We start from the raw sequence: 23,914 nt of genomic DNA on the forward strand, positions 1-23,914 counted from the left end.
GCTTGCCCGTATCTCTGTAGAGGTCCAAAGTAAGACCTTGGATCCACAGACTCCTCTACTTGAGGAAAGTTCAGCCCTATATGCAAAAATTGTGGATTGTACCCTTCTCTAGTAATAGTAGACTGTGATAATGCAACATAAGTTTCCCCCTAAATTGTCCATTTTATACTCACCATCTTCATTGTCATCTCCAGTGTCTTGCCCAGGGATTGCAAAGGCATCCTCTAAGCTTGGGAAGTCCACTAGAATGACAAAATATGTATTGAAAACAGTCACTTTGTTATGAGACCTGCCAGGTTTGAACTATTGCAAAGTTTTCCATAGCTATGGCCAAAGCCAATGAATTATCTTGAGTGTACAACAGAACAGATGCTTCATGGTACATCACATCACATTTTTTCCCCACTAAATGACCAGCTTTTAAGAAAACGAAACAGAGGAAAAAGAAAGAAACCGGATAATCTGCACACCATTGAAATATTGTCACTACTGTCTTCATAATGGCCATAACTCATTATTAACATGGTCATGGGTATTATACTTATAATTTTCAATAGTATCTTAGTGCCCATCATTAGTTGCCATTAATGGTAGATCCATTTAACACTCTACATTTCATCATCCCACATACATCTTAGTGGACACAAAGCCCCAATGACCCACTTTCTCTTTGGTTTCAAATAAATTCATAGTAATTTAAGGAAGTCGTGTATCATCATTACAAGTTTTAATGTAAAAGCTGGTTGAGACTGAGCGAGACGGGGAGATTTGTAACTGGATGTTCATATTCAGGCATTTATGTTAACATCTCTCTGATCCAAACGCCTTTTAGTGGTGACATTTTTTTTATTGTTCAGCATAGATCAAACCCTACTAACCAAATGCGCTTGCTGCAGTCAAAGTAGAGCTAAGTTACTTTGCAGTGTAATATTTCCAGTATTAGTGCTATTCTAGGATAAATGCCTTTGTATTTACACTTGCCTACATTTTTCAAAACTAACTATGATTTTTTGGGTGCCCACCCGGAGACACTTTAAGAAGACCAAACTTGCTGAGCACCCAACTAGCTGAAAATCAGACGCCTTCAAAGCATCTCAAGTTGCGCACTCCAAAACAAAGTCACTTTTGAGAATATAAGCTACTGTTGTGTATCTTACATGAGTTGCAAAAGAAGAGAGAGATCAATGTATTTAAAAGAAAAAAAAATCACCTAAAAATGACAAGGCCAAAGAAGTGTAATGTGCCTAAAAAGCAACCTCTCGCAGTTCTAAGGGCCTTTCCAAAAATTACAAGCTACTGATTAAACCTAAATTAATGTGTTTGCCATGAGACTGTTACACAGGTGCCTCTGTTCAGAAATGTGTATAGGGCGCTACTGTTTTTAAGCCCTCCAGCTTAATACTATTCATCTAGAACGTTAGGGCAATTTATATCGCAGACTGACTAAGCTTGACAAGAAGAGGGAAAGACATACACACATCCATTGAGTAGTTTGAACTGTAACCCGTCAACACTTATCAAGAGGGAAAGAACTTCAGTGTCTTAGCAAACAAAATCAATAGTGTATCCATCACTGTCTCCATGTGCATTACCCTAGAAGCCTGGGTGTACATCAGCAGCACTGTCCCCCTCAAGAGCACCTCTCTGTCCCAGCCCGAGCCCTAGATTCCCACCACGCCATTGAAGACCCACTATTGTTCTGGTTAAGGAGAGACTGGGTGCAATTCTCCTTCCGAACACACCAACGTTGCTCCTGCAGGGCCAAATGAGTACGTGTTGAGATGCCTCAAAGTTGGGGGTGCCTTAAAGAGGCCAGAATTACTGAGCACTCACCCTATGTAAAGGCAGTATGAGTAAAGGGAGCTCACTGGGCTGTTAAGCAGCATGAGACATGCCTTCCTTCAAGGGCCTGGTGGCCCAAATTCACTGCTGGTGTAAGCATTTGTTCCACTGTGTCTCGTCATAGTTCCTGGCCTCTTCAGGAGAAATGAATCCAGAACTGGGAATTTAGCAGTGGGTGTTTACATGGGAAAGCACCACCACTAGGCCATTGTGGCAATCGTGCCAAGAATGTTCAGTAGCACCATCATGATCGTCAGTGCAATGATTGCCACATCGAAATGGTATCGTTTATTGGGCATCAAATGGAAAGCTCCTGCCTGGAGAAGTCACAGAATGCAGAGAGGCCCTTCTAGATGGTAATTCAGATGCTCTGTTTGAATTGGGAATAAAGGGAGAGTGATAGACCTGGATGGAGCAGAAGTATCTACCTTCTTCCCAGCCTTTGGGCCTGATCCCAGAACCTACTAAAGTCAATGAGAGTTTTTCATTGACTTAACCAGGCTTTGGATCAGGTACCTTATTAGCAGGAAACAACACAGATACTTTGTAAAGCCTGTGAGTTTGGGATTTAACTTTCATAGCATAAGGATGTGGAATGGAATGGTTCACCTATCTACAGGTCTCTCACTCCAGACCTAGAGATAAGCCCAATATAAAACCTCAGGTCCACATCACCCTAAACTTTGGAGAAGATTAGATCTAATGTTTTGCAGCTAGAGTCAATGCAGGTTTGAGCTCTATATGCTCAGACTAGGCTGAACTTAGGTCTTTGAGGTGGTGTCTCAGCATTCCTTCAGCTCCCAAGTAAAGACTGGAGACTGATTGCAGTATCCTTAACACTGGTGTTAATGCTATTATTTTCCCACATAGTCATTAGCACAGCATTTCCCTTCACCCTCATTATTCAAGTAGTTAAAAACGTTTCTTTTAATTTTCAAGTGAAGATGGGAATACAAACACAGAAGGGAACGTTTGTGTCCCTCATAATGATCAGCGATGAGAGACCCAATTAATTAAGCTGAGGCTCTTCTATCAGTAGCTTTTCAAAAAAGGAGCAAGTTCACCTGATTTCTGAGCACTTCTAGGACTTGACCCACCCAGATGGAAACCTTTTAGGATCTGAAGAACTGCCTGAGGGCCTCTTGCAAGTATTCGGAATTGTTCACGTACAAAAATCACTCAGAAAGTGCCCCAAGCTAATCATCAATCAGGAGACAAGAGGTCAAATTCTGCTGTCAGTTTCACCCATGCAACCATTTTGAAAACATAGATAGCATGAGCATAAATTAAGCTAGAATTTGGCCAGCTGCCTGGAAAGCGAATCTCTGGACTCCACTGAGGCAGCAGAGTAGATGCCTGCCTTGGGCTATTCCAAAGGCTATTCATTTTGTTAAAAAACACATGAGAAACTCAACTCTGTTTTAGTTTCTTCTTAGTTAGTTTTGGTGAGCAGGAAGGAACTAAAAACGTAACGGATAATCAACACTTTTGAAAGAACATCAATTCTCCAAGCCTTAATGGGAGGACTGAGCACTGGGGAAAACTTGAATAAAGAGAACATTTATACAAAAAGCTATTTACTCTGCTAGCAATTTTCTCTACTCCCTTTGCTAATATTGCTCATATTTGTGTTTTAAGAGCTTTCTCCTACACAATCCATTTCCTCTTTCAGCTTAGTCCTGTAGCAGAGCCAGGATCCTCTATTTATCACATAGCATGCTATTGCCGTCGACTTGTTTGTGATGTCATTCATCTGCTCCAATGCGCTGTCTATGGATGAAACCAAAACAACCCTTCTTTTTTCCATAAGTAATTAGCAAAATCAGCCTTGGCTGTTTGGTGGCCTGTGGCGCTGAGACCACCAGACTCACATCCAGTTCCTAGTAGCTATGTGCTCCCATTGCAGAAAACAGCCCTGCATTTGGCATTAATTAGCACTTTTGCTGACAAGTGTCAGTACAGATGTGAAGACCTGGGTGGGCCATGAAAACTGACCCCATGGACGTACTCCCTCTAAGTCAGGTTCAAGGCACGTTGGCGGAACCATGATCTGCTCATGCATTGTGCCACGCCCAGGGGCAGCTCTACACATTTCGCCACCCCAAGCACGGCATCATGCCGCGCGGGGTGCTCTGCCGCTCGCCAGTCCCACGGCTCTGGTGGACCTCCCGCAGGTGTGCCTGTGGAGGGTTGCTGGTCCTGCGGCACGCCTGCGGAAGGTCCACCGAAGCCGCGGGACCAGTGGACCCTCCGCAGGCACGCCTGCAGGAGGTCCACTGAGGGCGCGGGACCAGCGGACCCTCCGCAGGTATGCTGCCGAAGGCAGCCTGCCTGCTGCCCTCCCAGTGACCAGAAGAGCGCCCCCCGCAGCTTGCCGCCCCAAGCACGCGCTTGGTGTGCTGGGGCCTGGAGCCGCCCCTGACCACGCCCATCATGTGCATAAACAGGATTTAATGGACCTCTCCTGTGCATAAACAGAGGGCTTTCATTCTTCAGGGGCTATCCATCTGCTGTCTTTCACATGTACTAAATTTACTTGAAAATGTTAAATGAAAAAAATCATTAAGGAAAGTTATGCAAGAAAGTTAAGTGAAACTCTATTTAAGTATGATGCATTTGAAAGCTTTGCCCAGTGTGAAAGGCCCTTTTTAAGAAAAATGTGTTGAATTATGGCTACGAACCTCCAGCTATTCCCGCTGAAAAGCAGTAAAGGTGAAGCCAACCTAAGTGATGGCTTTCGAAATGGCCGGATGCCTAGCAGAGACTGTTATCTATTGTATCTGAGATCACCGCCAGCAAGCTAAAAGGCTAATTTATGGATCCTGAAAAAGGAAGATGAGGAGGTTTTAATCAATGTAGTTGAAATATCTTAAACAGAATGCACATACCAGCTCAAGACATGGGGCTAGCAGGACAGAGGTTGGTATTTTCAGAGACATTAGGAGGTTTAATGTACATTACTTTAAAAAAGTGACTGAACATAATGATCGCAGGGGATGTGACACAGGAGGTAATGTGCTGACCTTTTTTGCTGCTTTCGCTCCGATTGGGCATATGTTGTAAGTGAAAACAGCATAGAGATGTCAGCGTAGTTTGGCGCCGATATGCATGTGTATATCTCGGTCAGAGTGCGGGGTAAATGGCTGTAAGCCCATCCAACCAGCTCCGCTTTGGGCTATGAAGTTTGGTTTCAGTGCAGTGGCATTTTTGAGGAACGACACTTGTTCGGAACACAATGACATCTCAAAACCAACATGCCTAGAAGAGTCTACCCACAACAGAATGACACGCTGTAAATTTTGCATCACATCCATATATTTCCCTCAAGGGGGCCTGTTTCTCTGTCTAGATGGACAGTTTTCCAGACTTCAAATCATTCTTGTAGGTATTTTCTGAACTCTTATCAACATCATTTTTTGAAGTATGGACCCCGAACTGGACACAGTGTTCCGGTAATGGTCTCACTAATGCCCTATACAGAGTTAATATTGCCTCCCTCCTCCCATTTGATATCCCTCTGCTCATGGAGCCAATGTCTGCATTTGCTTTCTTAGCTACAGCATTGCCTTGGGAGCTCACGTTTAGTTAGGCCTTAGATAGGTCCAAGGACAGGCTCCTGAACTGCATGGCTCATTTTGACATGCTGCCTTCCCTGTGGAACCCTGCTGGTGCACTGAGGACGGGCTCCCACAACGTAGGCTCACAATGTGGCAAACACCACTATTTTGCAACACAGGAAAGGTTCCAGGTTCACTGACCTTTGCACGTAGTCAGAACCTGAGCTGCTCCCAAATACTACAGCTACCGTATACATGACACACTTTGCTTAGAAGAACCTTGTAGAGATTTTGTAGACGCCAGGACTGAGGTGAGCTGTCAGAGCTCCATGAGGGTGACTCATACATAACTCCTGTTTTTCACTGCATTTCACTCATTAGTGATGTATGCAAACATCTATTTCTTTTTTCTTTTTTCAGAAAGTATCTGAATTACTCTAGCTTATTTTGCATGCTTGGTGTACTTTGAAATCTGATCGAATGCCAAAGTGATCGCTTAAAATAGCAGCACATTATTTGCTGACACAGTGCACTGGGAATTTCCCCAAAGAAAGAAATCCACCTCAAAACTCCCACTTACACACTTATCACTACCCCATCCGCTGGAGAGAGAACATGTTGAGTGGGCAGCGCAGCATGAGTGCAATTGTAAATGAGCGATTATAGTGGAGTATTGGAGACCAGAGAGACTGAGTACCACCATGTGACCAAACAATAATGCACAGGACAGCTTGATGTATTAAACTCGTCATGCATGGACACTCAGGAGTTAAAGTTGTCCTGCCAACCAGGGAACTTTTCTTGCCTCAGTCATTTAACACCGAGCCATTTCTTTTAAAAATATTTAGAGGAATGATCTGAAGCCCTACAGTTTACAAAAAGCGACAAAGAGTCCCGTGGCACCTTATAGACTAACAGACGTATTGGCGGATTAGCTTTCGTGGGCGAATACTCACTTTTTCAGATGCATGCAGTTTACAAGTGTTTTGGGCCAATACACTCTTGCCTTAGTAGGAGCGTGGACCACTCCAATATTTTAAAAAAGGGAGCACTGGGCAGTGTACGGTAGGGACCAGCCTTGTGCTAGCAGAAAAATGGACTATCATAGGCTACTGTAATATTTTCATAAAGGAAAGGCTGGAAATGCTCTGCAAAGAATAATCTTTGCGTTGGCCGGAAATGGACTAACTGACCTACAACAATTATCTTTGGAATCTGTCGATGCCTTTGTGTTTTTGGTATTTCCTAGGTATGCGTTACAGTTACTAAGGAGGTAGTGTGGCCTAGTGGACAGAGCACTGGCCTGGAACTCAGGAGGCCTTGGTCCTAGTCCCAGTTCTGCCTTCATCCTACGAGAGATGCAAGTCACTTCCCTCCTTGTAAATGGAGATGATGATACTGACTTCCTTTGTAAGCACTTTGTAAGTGCTATGTACGAGCTAGGGATTGTTAGTAGTGGTATCGATTAAGGGCCTGATTCAGGAAAGCAGCCCAGGACAGCAAAGCTTAATGTTAAATACGTCCTTATGTGTTTTGCTGGCTAGATTTGGGGTAGAGTGTGTGCTTAAGTATTTTCCTGACTCAGAACCAGCGTGAGGTAAGCTAACATAGCAAGCTTTTAAAGGTCATCACTGTGTGCACTCTTCTAGCTGTCACTTCCATGCACCCATAAGCTCAGTTCCATTGTATCTACCCACTGCAACACCTTGGTCCTCTACTCTGAATGTCACACATTACTGGGTGATATCATGTAATCTCTATGGTTCTTTACACATAGAGGGCAATGCTAGTACAAGCAGGGCCAGCTCCGGCTTTTTTGCCGCCCCAAGCAGCGAAGGAAAAAAAAAAAGATAAAGCCGTGATCGGCGGCACTTCGGCAGCAGCTGTACCGTGCCACTTCATTCTTCGGCGGCAATTCGGTGGCAGGCTCTTCCCTCCGAGAGGGACTAAGGGACCCGCCGCTGAATTGCCGCTGAAGACCCGGGCGTGCCGCCCCCTCCTATTAGCCGCCCCAAGCACCTGTTTCCTGCGCTGGTGCCTGGAGCCAGCCCTGAGTACAAGGCATACAAGGAGACCACACTTCAGAAACATGTCCCTCAAAGGCCTGTAACAGTGTGTAGTGGTGGGTGGTCTAGATTCCATATACAGCATATAAAGCAGTGCACCAGTACTTGCATGCCGTATCAAAAATGCTGTGGCGGGAATTAGAACTTCTCTGTCCCTAAGGAACAAGGACTCCAACTTTAACATCCTTTTAACTAGCCTTTTGCTTCCTTTAGTTGTTTATTTCTAGCTCTTTAATTTTAATGAACTGCTAGAAATAAAAATGGACGTTGTTTTGTTTTGTCATCGGGAAGCAGCCTGTATGGACCCACCTTGCCATTGCTTTATTTCGCTTCCCCACTGCAGTGTTGTCTCTATAGATGTGATCACCCAATTGTTGTGAGGTTGATAGGTCCCAGTGCGAGCGAATGGAAAAACACTTTACAAACACATGCGCCGCAGGAAGGGTTACTATCTCATATGCTTAGTAGCTGTTTTTCTAAATGAAATATCCTCACCATTTCCAAACAATTTTTATCCCCGAACACTAAACACATTTAATTTACACACAGACTAAATCCTTGCCCAATTTTAAAGGAAAGCCGTGTTTTGGATAGAGCTTAACAGAAAAGGAAAATAGTCCCCAGTATCAGCTTGACCGTCCTGCTTGTATTATAACTTCTGTACTTTGTATTTAAGCCACCTCCCAGGAAGCCCTGGCTTGGGACTAACCTCAGAACTCAGAAAGGGGTGGGGTGCATGACAGTGTATGTCACTATGGACACACCTATACAGCAGCTAGAGGAGGCCTTCCCAGCTTGGATCAATATGCACGCACGAGCTCTGCTCTAGTTAGCATATTAAAAATAGCCACGTGGCCGTGATGGCACAGGGAGGTGGCTTGGGCTAGCTGCCCATGTATGTACATAGGATGTCAAATGAGGTGGGTACTTGGGTGGCTAGCCCTAGCTACTGACTGTGCCACTCCAGATACACTGCTGTTGTTTGCATGGTAGCTCGAACAGAGCTAGCTTCGGCATGTCACTCGAGCTGGGAATTACACCCGTTAGCTGCAGTGCAGATGTATCTGGAGGGACATTCTCATGCTCTTGCTGTATGCTACATTCTGAATCCATGTGAACCTCAGGGCCTGTGTGCATTTCCAGTTAAATTTAGAAAGAGGGATTTTCACTAAAAAGGGAAAATTAAAGAATGGCAATTCAGAAAGAAAGGTGCAAGGATAAACAGGAGGGGACAAGAGCATGAGGGAAGTATAGTCATATCCCTCTTTCTTCAGAATGCTTCCTCCCCTATGGCCTCAACCTGCTCCCACTGAAGTCAATCTCAGGAGTCCCAACCATTTCAAAGGTATGGGATCAGGCCTCTACACAGGGGATTGGTCATACATTTTCCCTAACAGATTGGTACAGGAAGCAATAAGAACAAAGTGGATGTGAGAGATTCAGCAATGATGTCACGCCAGGGCTGTCTTTAGCAGGTATGTAGCAAACAAAGACTCTCCATCATTAGAATCTTAAGCCGTTCCACATAGGCTCCTGGAAGGCTTCTGATTTTTGCATATCACCAGTAAAAGCTGCGATGAAATGATGCAGATTGCAGATGTGTCTAATGATGAGCAGATGTCCCAACATCTGTGTTATGCTACCCAGTGTTAGAATATAGCTTGACTGTCTCCTGCCCTGATGTGCTCACACACAAACAGTATAATCAGAAACTGCCTGGTCTCCTGAGGCGACGTGACCAGATAACTAACAGATATTTTGCTCTCACTCCTTCTAACGTACAGAGTAAGCAACAGACTACACTGCCGGTGGCCATTGGTGCCACTGTGCTTAGCTATCTAGGCAACTAGTTGAGTGAAGTGATTCATAATGGAGTCCTTCACTTGCAGGTCACTGGTTCGATGCCATCTTAGGGCAGTGATCAGAGAAAGCTGTTTCCAATCTGATGTCTGTTGTGGAATAAGTTGCCCACATGACAAAATACAACTCTAAGTTGGTGCTGCCAGTTGTCATTTTCAGCCAAGAGGCTGAATATTGTATGTGCGTGGAGACCGACCTACCATCTCACACTGGCAGGTGCTGCCTGCAGAACAGGGCTGAGCTGCATTGACAGGGCAGTCTGAAGACAGCTCGGCCACGTTTGGTGGCTAGAGCTGCCAAGCTGCCACCTTTCATGAATACTAAAAAGGGTGAAGAGAAAAGGAACGAGCTGCTCTGCTGCCTCTGGATCTTTTTATCTCCCTCCTTGTTGCCTTTTTTTTTTTTTGGATAATGGGTAAATGACGCTACCCCTCAAACTGGCGGTCACTTCCGTGATTGCTATTGGTGTCACTGAAGCCACTGGTGGAAGTGCTGTGGCCAAGAGCCAGGATGCTGTCTAGCTTCTGGTCCCTTCCTGGAGTCTTTGAGCCTGATTCTGCTGCCACTTACTCTGGTGTAAATCAGGAAAGGCTGTGCTGAAGTCTTGTAAATCTGGCAGTGTGAAACCAGCGTCAAGGAGAGCAGACTCTCGCCTCCTCAGTTCCCAGCTCAGGAAAAGCAAATGTACCCTCTCAAATGAGAAACAAAATCCAATTATTGATGCTATCTGCTATAGGCACTCCTGGGGGAGCTGCCCTGAAATCAATCGCGTTCTCCCCGTGAGGCATGTGGCCCAATGTGTGTCCAGTCATGCTGCTCACTGAATAATTATTGCACCTTCTGGACCTCTTCTTGAGCAATTCTTCTTCTAAGTCACACTCTCGATGCGAAGGGGTAGCCCAAGAAGGAAGCAGCCCAGAACTTTCAACAGCACAACACACAATTTTTTTCTTCTTTAATGCTGTGATTTGTTGCCGCTTCTTTTGTCCTGTCCTACAGTGTGTAGCATATTCAGGCAGATGCACACTTACTATTCATGGTGTTTGTGTCAACTGTGTCCAGTACAATGGAGCTGCAGCCTATAAGCACTTCCATAATACAAATAAAACCATCAGATGTCTTGGCTTCACTTTGGTGTCCAGAGTCACCCATAAAGGCTGATTACTGTGAACATACTTTTCTGGCATAAATATGATGCTTCACAATTAATCACAGAGCAACCAAAAGCTACTGTCAGAATTGCCATACAATGGCACTCTCAGCAAAGAGGCCAAGGACAGAAAATGCCCATGCAGTCAGGGCCGGTGCAAGGAAGTTTCGCGCCCTAGGCAAAAATTCCACCTTGCACCCCTCCAGCTAACCCGGCCCCCCCACAGCAGCTAACTCAGCCCTGCACCCGGGAAGCCCCCCCACCGCAGCAGCTACCCCCCGTGACAGCTAACCCCTCTCCCCGCCCGTCCCGCCGTGGCAACTAACCCTGCCTGGGGAGACTTCCCCCTTCCCCCGCCCCGGCAGCTAACCCTGCCTGGGGAGACTTCGCCCCTTCCCCCCCGACCACGGCAGCTAACCCTGCCTGGGTAGACTTCCCCCCTCTCCCGCCCCCGCCACGGCAGCTAACCCTGCCTGGGGAGACTTCCCCCCTCTCTGTCCCCACCCACCACAGCAGCTAACCCTGCCTGGAGAGACTTCTCCCGCTCCGCCATGGCAGCTAACCCTGCCTGGGGAGACCTCCCCCCGCGGAAGCGAACCCTGCCTGGGTAGCCCGCCCCAGCTCACCTCGGCTCCGCTTCCTCCATTGAGCATGCTGGCGCTGCTCTAATTCTCCTCCCTGCCCAGGCTTGCGGAGCTGATTGGAAGAGACTTAGAGCTGGGCTGTGTGCTCAGCGGAGGAGGCAGAGTGGAAGTAAGTTGGGGCGGAGAGCTGTTCCCGTGTGCCCCCCCCTCGTTACTGCAGGCAGCCCTCCCTGCGTCCGCCCCCAGCTCACCTCTACTCCACCTCCTCGCCTGAGGGGACTTTTAGGCGCCCCCAACCACTAGGTGCCCTAGGCGGCTGCCTAGTTTGCCTAAATGGTTGCACCGGCCCTGCATGCAGTGACTCATTGGTGGCTAAACAGGCAGCTTCAGCCTCCACAAGAGTTAATCTGGTATGTTTCACAGGCAACAAATGCACCAACGAAACTCACCCACCATGTCCCTACAAATTGAGCTATTTTAAATTAAAGTACTTACATATTGTATACACAGAAACAGCCCCACCACTATACCAGCATTTAAATGAACCTTTCTGGCCATATTTTTGAGGGCTGTGTACAGACAGCGGTTCTGCTTCTGATCTCACTTACACTTGTCAGCTCCACTTTAGACCAACTTGGAATTCTAGCACTTTAAAATTCTATTTGTCCTACAGGGTGAATTCCACTGAATAACCTTGAGTTCCTGTAAAAAGCAAGCAAACCAAAAAACCCTCCCTCCTTTCCTGAAGGACCAGTGGGATTTTAAGGACCAGATCTTCAGCTGGTATAAACTGGCTTACCCAACAGCCAATCAGACCCTGGTACCTAAGTTAACTACCGAGTTGTTTTGTAGCTAAGATAGCTTTATATATTAGAACTTAACCACTTGCTTTAAATCACCTGTGTTCTTTGATGCTACAGAAGAGTGAGATGCTTTTCCTCAAGCATATACATGGGTGCCTTGTGTGACCAGCCGCTACACTACACATACTACAGGACTGATACTCAAGCTGAAACCTGGACTGCATGAACCTATTGCAGTTGTTCTTCTAAGGCCAGGTCTACACTAGAGAACTAGGTTGGTTTAACTATGTTGGTTGGAGTTGGAAAAAATCCACCTCCTTAAGTGGCATAGTTAAGCTGACCAAAGTCCCTGAGTAGACAGTGCTATGCTGATGGAAGAATTCGCCCGGTGACCTAGCTACCACCTCTGGGGGAGGTGGATTACCTGCGCTGATGGGAGTCACCCCTTGGCGTCAGTAGTGTCTACACTGAAGCACTACTGTAGTGTTTAAAGTGTAGGCAAAGCCCTGCATCACTAACACAAGCCCCTCAAGTCTTCCTTCAATCACACAATGGCTGATTGTATTGCTTTATCTGTCAGCATGCTCAGGGTACGTCTCCATGGGTCGAGCTCTGGGTTACATCCACAAAGGTGTGCTTATGATGACACAGATACTCACACTCACTTTGTGTATATAACTGCGGAGGCTGCCACTGGGCCTTCTGCCTATTGCACAATAGACATGAGCTGCTTCCATTCTTTGCTCTAAAGGAGGGGAATGCTGCATAGTGGAATGCTGAGCCTTCACTGTTCAGCTGGCCCTGCCCAGGAAAGCTCTACCACAGAGGTAGTCAATTATTTTTTGTCAAGGGCCAAATTTCTTGGTCAAGGTATGGGCAAGGTGTAGATTCCAGAGAAAATAATAAAAAACCACCCCAACAATCATGATAAGTAAATAAAAAGATTGCAGAGTCCAGTCAAAAGTGTCTGGTGGGCTGGATTTGGCTGCCTATTGACCATCCTTGCTCTGAGATTGCTTTCTAGGGATGAACTATGTGCTTCATATTTATTGCTGAAGAAAGCTTACTGGAATTGCACGTACGCTTTGCTTTTTGCAATCATGTGCTAATTTTGGCTGTTTGTGCATGACGCGCTCCCCATCTAGCCTGTATGTGCTTCTGTTTGAATCTTGGTCGACTTGTGTGTGAAGTATATAAGGAGTAATTAACCCCCGAACTACCCCTCTCTTTTCATTTGTTTACTTAAAGATTTTTGCTCATAGTGAGACTATCAGACATTTTCTCGCCCGCTCTCTTTTTTGTGCATGTTTGTCTTGCATTTTGCTTGGATGGTCACTGAAGTGTACAAAATGCAAATTACGAGTGTTGGCGCTCCAGTGAGCTGCACAATTAAAGCAAAAAAAAAAAAAAAAAAGTCTACAGCGCTTCAGCTATGCTTATATTTGTACAGCCACAGCAAGAGGACAAAATTTGAACTCTGAATTCTTTGATTTTGGCCTAAAAGCCAAGTAAATCCAGGAAGTGCCATTGCAAAGCTATATGAATGTCAGACTAAAGCTTAATGCAGAAGAAAAATAAATAGCTACATAAACGTTCTCTTTAGGAAAAAAATAGAACTGGCTTCAAAACAGATTTAAAATCAGAGGCCTAGCTGCTGGCTCTTCTGAGACAGCGTAAGATGCACAGGCCAACATAAAGGCCAGGAAAAGGAGAAATACTACACCAGAGGCATCTGTATTAATCCTAGGGCTTTCTACAGTGCTGCTGGGCCCTTGCTTCCAAAGAGGGTAGACAGACATGCCTCAGCTCAGCTGGAGCTAGAGCGCTAAGAACAGAAGGGTGGCTGCAGCGGCTCAGGCTAGTCACCCACATATGTACCGAGGGTCTCTGGGCTTGGGTAGCTAGCCCAAGCTGCCCTGGTCATGCTGCTAATTTTTAGCTGCTAGCTTAATCAGAGTGAGAATATCTACAGCTACCTGAGCTGGAAATTCTGCCTCTCAGCTGCAGCATAGATGTACCCTAAACCCAAGGATTGCTGAGCGCCTCTTCTTTTGTACTGGGGCGGCTCTCCTGAGCCATCACTCTGCTATGCCGGCTATACTGCTATTTCTAGCAAGCCAGAGTAGCCACTGGCCTCTTTCGGTGCTTCTGAGCACAAAATGCAGGGGCGACCGAGGTCCTCGGCTGGTGCAAAGCGGCGCAATTCAACTGGGGGTGTTACTGGAATGGTGCCTACAGACCCCAGCAAGGGCCTTGTCCATTTAATTCTAAACACTGAGCCAGTCCACATGCCAAACTTCTAGCAATGGTGAACAAACCACTGCCACTTTTCTATGCAGCTGACATTCAGAGGAGCAGAAAGGTTTTTTTTAAAAAGAAGCAATTTTTTTAACAGTATATTGTGTGTATGTTGTGTAAGGACTAAGTGCACAATTTAGCTGAGCTAGCCAGCTTCCCTGGGGCACTATGAAATTATAGGTCCCAGGATTACCATCCCAAGAAATTCCATATAATCACATGTAGCAATTTAGCACTTAAGTAACTTCAGCAAAATCCCCAAACAATCATCTGTTGGTTTGGCTGCCCAAACTCCTAACTGGGAATGGTACAAGAGAGTCTAACAGCCACTGGTAAAGACCTGATCCTGAGCATAGGGGGAGTCAGATTCTCAGCTGATTATAATCTTGGAACACCTACACTGACTTCATGTACACCAGCTGGAGATCTGGCCATGAGGTTTTTTGTTAGTGACTTGAACGGAAGCATAATCAAGCTTTGAGTTACTAAAGGAAAGAGCAATACAACTCTGAAGGGAACGTGCAATGAAACATCAGTTTGCCCAATGTCATTCTCATAAACAAAGAAAGAAACCCTCCCCAGATGTTTGTATAAAAATATCATCCTTTTATTACATTCCACACAATACATCTTTAAAGAGTTTCAAATTTCCACAAGATATTTTCACACACAGGCAACTGCGCGATGCTGGGGATGTCACAGTTCTAGGAGGGGAAAAATTGGGAGTAAAAATCTTTTTTCTGTTGTTGTCGTCTTTGGTGATTTTTATTTTTAAGATTGGCCCTCAAATCCTCCTCTCACGTACACCAAAGCCCCCTCCCGAACGTCAGCAGGCCTGCCTTGCTGTAGCCAAGAGGAGAATTTTACACAGGGGTGTCGTACCAACTTCGGAAATATGACTAGAGGCTTCCCTACCCTACTGAAACTGTAGGTTTGATCTGAAAATGCACCAACAGACTTTCAATATTTTATGTCCACTATTATCTTTGATAACTTAGCATTGGGGATTTCATAGCAGAAGTGATATGTTCGATCCTGCCAGTGCTACGTAATGAAGAGGCTCACTAATAAACGACTTCCATGCTGGAAGAAGCTCTCCCAGGGCTCACGTGGTACTGAATGCATCCTGAGAGGTGATGGATGCCCCTGAGTGCCTCCTGACTTCAATGGGAGTTGAAGGCACTTAGTCCCCTGGCCCCCAGGCTTGCAATCCCAGATGTGTGTTTACTCTACACATCTCTCTCTTTCTAGATGCATCCACCACCACATGTGCTCAATGCAGAGAATCGGTTTTAGATGTTGTGCACTTTAAAAACTATCTCCCTACCAAAGCAGCACTGTGTGATGTTACCAGCTAAGCGGGCATCTCTGAAATCGGCAGAGTAAACTGCCGCATGCACTGAAGCATGCTGCTGACTAAGGCTGGGAAGGGGAGAACAAGAGAGACACATCCCCATGGACGTGCATCACTGGGGATTGGCTAAGACTCGAGCAGCCTTGGTCTCTCTCGTGATACGTGCCAAGCCTGCATGTGTGGGACACACTTTCCTGATCTGACAGAATGAGCAAGACTGCAAACAGTAAGCAGAACTGTTATCTTTTTTTTCTGGGGGCATGGGGCAGACAGGGTGGTTGGAGGTCTTAATGGTGGGGATCTGATCACTTGCCACAACTAAACGTGAAAAAGCCTGAACTTTGTTCCATGGAGGTGCATTCTGCACAAATAGATCAGACTTAATGATTCAAACCACCTTTGCATGTCATCGCTTGGTAATTTATATAAGACATTTTCGCTGCATTGCTTCAGAGCCAATCAATAGATGGAGGCTTATCTTGGTTTCCATTATTTCTCCTTAGTTAGAGATGCAACAATATCTGGATTTCACCAGGCCTGCCTGCTAGTGCTTTGTTTGCTAGATGTTACTGATGCTCTAAGAAGCAGAACATTAGCAAATGCAAAAGTAATTGACATTCTAGAAAGTCAATTAGCCATTTTATGATCCAGCAGCTACGAACTTGGGCAGAGAAAACAGAAGGTAAATTAGACTCGTCTTTTGTAAATTTCTAGTAAAATGACAAGGAAGAGGATTCCCACTTCCCCTGCAAAAAGATCAACATAAAAACATCAGCATCCGGAGTGAGGTTCCTTAAAAAATAAATAAACCTCAGATTCAATTAACTACAGTATTTAACATCCACCTTAGATCTGCTTTAAGTCTACACGTTACTCCAAGGCTGGGATTAACAGATATAAACTAAACATTCTTTACGAGCTTCTCTGTTATAAGGCAACTTGAAATAGATTCACTTCTGGACGGGGTGGGGTGGGAGGTGGTTTCCGCTACCAAACAATGGCTGTGTTATCATGCTGGCTGAAGAAATAAGAAGATGGGTCTTAATTCTGAATGGCTATGACCCTCTCTGAATTCTTCCCACCATCCAAGGGGGTCTTTTGGACTGTTCAGCATGGCCTGTTCTTTTCCTTACGCACCCGCTGACATTCCGATATGAAATATAAACCCAGCCAAAGCTAGATAAGGCAACAAAAAAGCATTGTTTTCTTCCCCAAGTAAACAAATCAGTATCTTTATCGCAAATGGTATCCCAGGCCTTCCACAGGGGCTAACGCATTCCCTGTGTAAGCAGAAGCAATACAAGCAAGTTAAAAAGGGGCCTCTTTTAAATATACATTCAGTCAGTCAGCCTCACACGCTCCCATGCACACGTACATACATAGATTTATATAGACGCACGCACGCACACCAGCTTCTCGACTTGCCATCAAGTTTCCTTGCAGGTTGCCTACTGGGAGAATCAGTCTTTGAAAATAATAAAGAGGAGCGTTCCCTTGCAAAGTGACACGGGCGGGATCTCTCGCCTGGCGATCCAAGCTGCAGCATTAGTTTAGAGGTTGTAAAAGAACAGGAAGGGCTGGGAAGGTAGGGGACAGGGACAGAGATGTCTAGAGTTCACACAGACGCTAGGGGAGGAGAAAAGTGCAAAAATCGAGGCAACGTATTTGGAGTCTGAATTTTTGTTTTTGTTTGTTTTGTTCTTGCTCCTGTTCGGCTCTCAGCAGCGCGAGCTGTGGTCTTGCTCTAGTTTTATTGTTAGGGTGGGCTCCACTGCCAAAGGGGCCCCGTTGGTATAATGGGAGGTTTTGTAGGTGATGGCGTGATCACTCTTCTTGGCCGCATAGCGGAACCGGTGGTAGTGGAGCACAAGGGCCAGCGCGACGGAGACCAGCACCAGAACAGCACCTCCGGCGGCCATAACGTAATACCAGTAGGCTGGGATGGGCTGCACTGACACCGTGTCCACTGTGGGCTCGCTCCCTGGCAGAAGGGTGCCCCCTGGTGGAGAGACACAGAAGAGTGTTGCTAGGTGGGATGCATGCAGACTAATAAAAAGAAACACACATGCTTTCAAGAGTACAGAACAGCATTAAGTGAGGTTATGTGACCCAGCTCCAGATACAAAACTTCCTTTTTGGGAGAAACACAATTTGGGAGTTGGATGAGCAGACATATTAAAGTGGCTTATTAATTAATCAACCTGGATTTAAATACAAATTCCAGCATTTTTGATATGAATAAAATCCAGTTTTTTGGGGGTTTTTTGGAGGGGGGGGGCCTTCCCCGAATCAGCTTTGTCTTGTCTCCACATGACAGTTGTGGCAGGCAATGACAAAACGTCACTGTTTTAACTGGAGGTAGAGTTTCACAGCAAAGCAATAAGGAAGTCGCAATAGAATGCTGGGAAAGAAATCAGAGGGAGAAATATTCTTCATTCTTAAGAGAAAAAAGAGTGAAAAAGATCTCTCGCCAGGGTGCCCTAGACCTCTGCATAGAGATGGGACCATGACGATTGTCTAGTTTAACTTCCTGTATAGCACAGGCTGTGGACTGTCACCCAGCAATTCCTGCATCAAGCCCACAATCTTCAAACGTTTAGCAAGCCAGGGATGCACAATCCACGCTGCTGAAACTAAACTACCATCAGCCACCTGTGTCGCTGAATTCAGGCTTGGTTAAGTGTCTAGGGCTCTCCCTGTTCCTCCACGTTTAACCCTTTTTGTGCCAGCACATCTCTCAAACAGAAAAGGAAGGTGGAGGGAGGCATGTATCGCTTTGTGGCTGAGGTATTTGTTTTACAGGTCATGTCGGGATAATACAGCATACATACAAATTCTGTTTTATTTCCAGCCCACGCACACATATATCCTCCAACAGACTCAGAAGATGCTAAGTGGTATGTTTAGGCTAAAACCCACCTATCTCACTAAAGCAGGGCGGCACTAATGCTAACGCAACTATTACTCAAATGTTGCTTTTGGAGACAAATCCTATCTAACTGGGGATGCACTTTTGGAATTTATTGATTGGCTGGTCCATGGGCGAGAGTCTCTGAGGAAACTTTCCAGATCACTTGTTCTGTTGTTGAACAAAGACATTTTAGTATTTCTCTGGAGGCAGCCTGACGCTTCTCTCATTTTGCTATCATTTCTGCAATAGAGGGACTCTTCCCACACAGATGGAATTGCCAGGAGCATCTTAAAGTGGATAGTTTGTGGGCTTCTGTGATTTGGTGTCAACTTATTATTCAGCTCACTGATAATAACTGCTGCTTGGCAACCAACTCTGTGTCTGTTTTCAGTGCATGCGCAGAAGATTCCAAGGGGAAAACGAAATACTGAAGGATGAATCCTCCTATGCACACAGCAAGGATGTTTCCCATAACAGTCCCCACCTACCTCCCCCAGGTGTCCTACGAGACTGAGGTGGTCATCTATGTGGTAGGGCTGCAGAGTTTTGTTCTGCTGTAGCCTACATAGGAGATCAGTTTTGCTTTTTAGTCACAAAAGGTGATGGAAGTGAAAAACAGGGATCAAAACAGCATCCAGAGCGCTTGGTAAAGACTGATAGGGTACATCCTGCTTCTTTCGCGCAGGAGATTGGAAACGACTCACACATTTGTAATTCCAGGCAAGAAAGAGTCTCCTTTCTCAGAAGAAGTGTATGTTCCTCCCCGATACACACACAGTCACAACCATCATTAATTGGCCTGTGTCTCAGCAGAGAGGTCATTTACTGGGTGGTAACAGAAGGATGAACTCTCCTTTCACCCTCCCACAGAGGCAGTCCCTCCAGAACAGAGTGGAGGGACATGGGCAGGGCAGCATGGGAGAAGCCTGTAGTGTGGCTGCCAGGGCTGCGCCTATTCTGGGCATAAGCAGACATGCCAAGAATGTCTGACCTGTGTGACTGGGCAAGTAATTGAGCAGTTCTGTGCCTCAGTTCCCCATCTGTACAATCAGGGACGTCCCTTGCTATTTTGGTGCCCTATGCAGCCCCCCCCCTCAGAGGGGCTGAGTGGGGCCCCAGGCCTCTGCGGGGTGTGGGGGCTGGCTCCAGGCCTCTGCAGGGGGCTGTGTGGGGCCCTGCCCCAGGCCTCCACGGGAACAGGGGGGATGGGGGGCTGGCTACTTCCTGTGAGAAGTGGCGTGACCCGGCCCCAGCCTATCTCTGCTCCCCTGGCTCCCAGCCTTGGGAGGAGGGGGGGAACCGCCCCCCAGCACTCGCCGGTGGTGCGGCTGGGAGCCAGGGGACTAGAGCAGGCTGAGGCCGGGTCGCTCTACTTACCGGTGCCCCAAATTTCCTGGTGCCCTACGAAGCTGGAAAGGACGGCCCTATGTACAATAGGGACACCAGCATTGCCCAGCTCCCAGGTGAGGATAAATACATCACAGATTGTGATGTGCTCAGATGCTATGGTAGTGGGGGGCCATGAAAGACAAGGAAAGAAAAGCACAACACGACAAGGCACTACAATAATACACATGCTAAATAATAAACCCCATTTGACTATCATCCTCTCATCCACTCTCCCTGAGCCAGTTCCTGAGGGGTGAGGGGTGGTGGTGGTGCCAGTCTTGACCCTACAAGACTCTTGGATGGGGTTGGCCAATCTGCCCCCTCCTCCCCACATACCTGGCTGTAAGGGGCCCTAGGCGCTGTTGTCACCTCATGCCACTGCAGGGGCTACTTGCTCCACCCCATAGTGCTACCACGAGGGAGCCTGGTTTGCTCCCTATCAAATATTTGGAGGGGGTTCCTAAAATCCGCCCCCTCAGTTTTTTTTCTTTAAATAGACCCACACTGGGTTATTTCTATCATGCAAAGGTAGGGGAACAGATGTGCTGCACACAGCTGTAGCTAGCACAGGGTTTCTCAGACTGGGGTCATCGCATGTGTAGGGAAAACCCCTGGCGGGTCGAGTTGGAGTGTTTACCTGCCCCGTTTGCAGGTCCGGCCGATCGCGGCTCCCCCTGGCCGCAGATTGCGGCGGCCAGTAAGTCCCTCGGCCTGCCCCGCTTCCAGCAGCTTCCATTGGCCCGGAGCAGTGATCTGTGGCCCGTGGGAGCCGCGATCGCCTAGACCTGCCAATTGGGCAGGTAAACACACCAGCCCGGCCCGCCCCACCTGGGGCTTTTCCTACACAAGTGACGACCCATTTGAGAAACCCTGAGCTAGCACAGTTCTGCGCCCCATGTGGGCACATGTGGCTACCCAATGGCAGTGTGCAGTCGTTGTTAGGCAGTATGCAAAGTGTGAGGGGATGGGTAAGAGGAGATTACTGACCACACTGAGCTGAAAGGAAGTGCACACAAGTGCCGACGGAAAAAAAATTCCAAATGAGAATGTTTATTTAATGTTCTTGTAGAAAGACTGCCTTATTTCAAACTGGCTGGTGCACTGAGAAGAGAGTTTACAATGTGGTCATAAAACAATACCCAAGTAATAAACTGCTGATCTCTTTGGGGAGGGTGTAAAAGTACAAACTGTCCTGCAAAATGACAAACGATGCAAATATCTCCACTAGATCTCTGCTTGCCGCCCAGGCAGCACAGGAATGGAAACCTACAGACGTTTTAATTATGGCTGTTTGGCGCTAACCGGCACTTCAAGGCTCAGATTCTCAGCTGGTGTATACCAGCATAGCACTATCGAAGTGAGAGGAGTGAGGCCTGTTCACAGCAGCTGAGGATCTGGCCCCAAATACCTTAAATTCATGCCTTGGCTGGAAAAGAGAGTAGTCTTCTCTTCTCCATTCCCAAAGGCTTGCTGCTTTCTTCTATTTAAAATCAAGGATTGCGCTTTCTTTAGGTGAAGGATGCAGACGTGTGTGAAAGAAACTTGCCTTCCCTCTGCCAAATGGACCTGGGCACTTATTTAATTTTAAATGACAGGGTCTTTGCCAGACCTCTGTGAAGGTGTATAATATACCAGCGAGTATCAGAGATAACCAGTCACTGTTTCCAAAAGCAAATCCACTTAGCTGAGTCCTAACAAATGTACGTATGTCTAATCACCATCCTTGCTTGCTCAGAAACACCTACTCTTAATCCGACAGCTAGATGGGGCATGAGAAGTAGCATTACAGCAGCTGCATCTCAAACACTGAAGGCTCAATTCTGAGTGCAAAGGCCAGTAGTACATAGCCTGGATAACAATACGATGTGCTTACATAACACTTTCCATTGACGAGAGCTTCACAAACAATTAACTTTGCCTCACACAGCTACTCTGAGCTACGACCCCAGGTACATCATGGAATTTACCACCAAATTTGCTCCTGGCCTCAGAAATCATGCCCAGAATCTCAACGTTGATTAAAAAAAAGTGTTGTCCTTTTATGCTTGCAGACATAATCTTAAAATGTGAACAGTGTAACCAAGACAGCAATGCCTGCCTGAGTCTGCAGAGAGTCTGAAACAATCGTATTGATAGGTGTGAACTGAACCATTCACCTCAGTCAGGGCCCAGTGGACTCTGCAATTCCGTATCTTTGGAATTTGGCATTTTCCTAAGATCCCCTGAAGTTCTGCAGTTTTGCTGGAGAATTTGCCATTTTGTTGCAGCCAAGTGCCTGATTTTGAGTCTCTCCCCTGACCCTTCTGGAACTTGCCTCTTGCTCTCCAGATTTCTCCACAAGAGGGCATTTATTGGAATTCATGTTCTGCACTGTACCATGCAACTGAGCAGCAGGGGGTTGGGAAGCCAGAGCTTACAGCCAGGCAAAGGGGAGCCAGAAGTGTAGGCTGGCAAGCTAGGCGGCCTGGAGAAGAAACACTACAGCCGCCAGGACCTTGGGAGCCAGGGTAATGAGCTGCTGAAGATAGGTATAAGCTCCCCCTTCCCTGGCATGCATGAGGGGAAAAGGAGGTGCTGAGCCTGGCTGCCGAAGAACACTGTGGGAGCTAAACCTCTTGGGGGAGTACAGAGAAAGAACCCATCCTTGAAAACTATTGTCCATGAATTTCACATCCCTGAGCATCTTCAGGTCTGGGCCAGTGCACGTGTGGGGATTGAGGAGAGGGGAACAAAAGGGTGATCAGTTAATGTCACAGTGGATTTTAGAGGCTGTGGCCGCAGAATTTGGTCTCCCCGTGCCATGGAGTCCAGGCGCCCTGACTACCAGACATGGATTCATTATACTATGCATTTATTTGAGAAGCACATTGAGGCATAGAGAGGTTAACATCCAGGGCTGTACATTAGATGGGGCCAGAAATGTGAAGGGAAACTAGAAGTTCTGACCCCAGCAGCCACAAAACTGATTAGCTTTTATTCCCCCGAGTAGAGGGGGATCCTGGATGGTATAGGGCCTGTGCAGTCAACTCTATACCACACCTTCCCAGCCCCACTGGTGCAGCTGGCATGGCTTGGGGGGAGGGGAAGAGTGTGACTAGAGCAACGTTGGACTCCAAAGATACCTAGCTCCTTCGAGGCTAAGGCTCAGTGCAATCTAGAGAAACCCTTATGCTACTCTAACTTGCTCCAGAAACTGAGCCAGCCCATGGCCAGCTCAGAACTGGGAGGACATAAAGATGGCTTCAAGCCACCTCTGCTCTACTCCAGCCCGGTCCCAAGGATCTAGCACCAGGTCTCTTGCTTTAATTACTACATCACACTGGCCCAAGGTAGGCTGAGGAGATAGCAGAGGTCTGGAAAGTCAATTTAGCAACTCAACTAGTTAAGGAATTCCACTCATTTGTCTTCAAGCATTAACAAAACCAACTTGTAGCATTAAATGTAGTTCTTCCTTATGCTGCCGACTGCTATAAATAGCTGTCAGTCATTCAGTACATGCATACAGTACACCAATGTTATCGGCTCTGTTTTACTGGCTCTTTGTTTTCTGGTAGTTTATTTTATATATAGAAAAATGCTCTGCTAAGATGAAAAAAACCCATCCTCTTAACTACATTACTTTGCTGGTCTCCCTTACGTTCTCCCACACATCCCACACACTCTCCTTTCTTTCATTCATTAGAGCCCTAGTTCTAAAAAAAAAAGCGCCTTTCTGTTTCTGTCAGGTTCGTGTGCACTTTGTTTTATGCATGACTTGGGATGCATATCATTGTAAGTCTGATTCAGACTACAGGCTCTGGGACATTTTGTTTGTGTGCAACGTGTGCTGACGTTCACCCTTGTGCTGCCTACACACTACCACTCCACCCTCCCAGCCACACAGCAATTTCAGGATTTAACATTAAAACCAAAGATTTAGTTAAGTAAGAACAAAAATCATAAAGGACAAAAGTAGAAAATAATATGTCTAGAACCCCTAAGTCTGTGGCCCTGTGCCACAACCATGTCACAGATACATGGTCCTCTTAGAAATCACTGAAAAATATGCCAATATGGACTTGTTTTTCATAGATTCCAAGGCCAGAAAGGGCCATTATGAC

At 46.4% G+C, this 23,914-nt stretch overlaps 1 protein-coding gene across 4 annotated transcripts in view; it reads right to left on the reverse strand.

The window, feature by feature from the left end:
• NRP2 (neuropilin 2) overlaps window positions 1-23,914 on the reverse strand; it is a 131,618-nt gene that overhangs the window by 12,472 nt on the left and 95,232 nt on the right. For 2 of the 4 annotated variants that reach the window (XM_050969579.1, XM_050969580.1), the window contains exon 16: window positions 174-242. In XM_050969579.1, coding sequence (XP_050825536.1) covers window positions 174-242 — 69 coding nt within the window. Of the gene's footprint in view, window positions 1-173; window positions 243-14,745; window positions 17,514-23,914 lie in introns of those variants that run through there. The other 2 variants (XM_050969582.1, XM_050969581.1) reach the window with 1 other exon arrangement.

The sequence above is a fragment of the Gopherus flavomarginatus genome, chromosome 10, assembly GCF_025201925.1.
Source record: "Gopherus flavomarginatus isolate rGopFla2 chromosome 10, rGopFla2.mat.asm, whole genome shotgun sequence".
NCBI lineage: Eukaryota > Metazoa > Chordata > Testudines > Testudinidae > Gopherus > Gopherus flavomarginatus.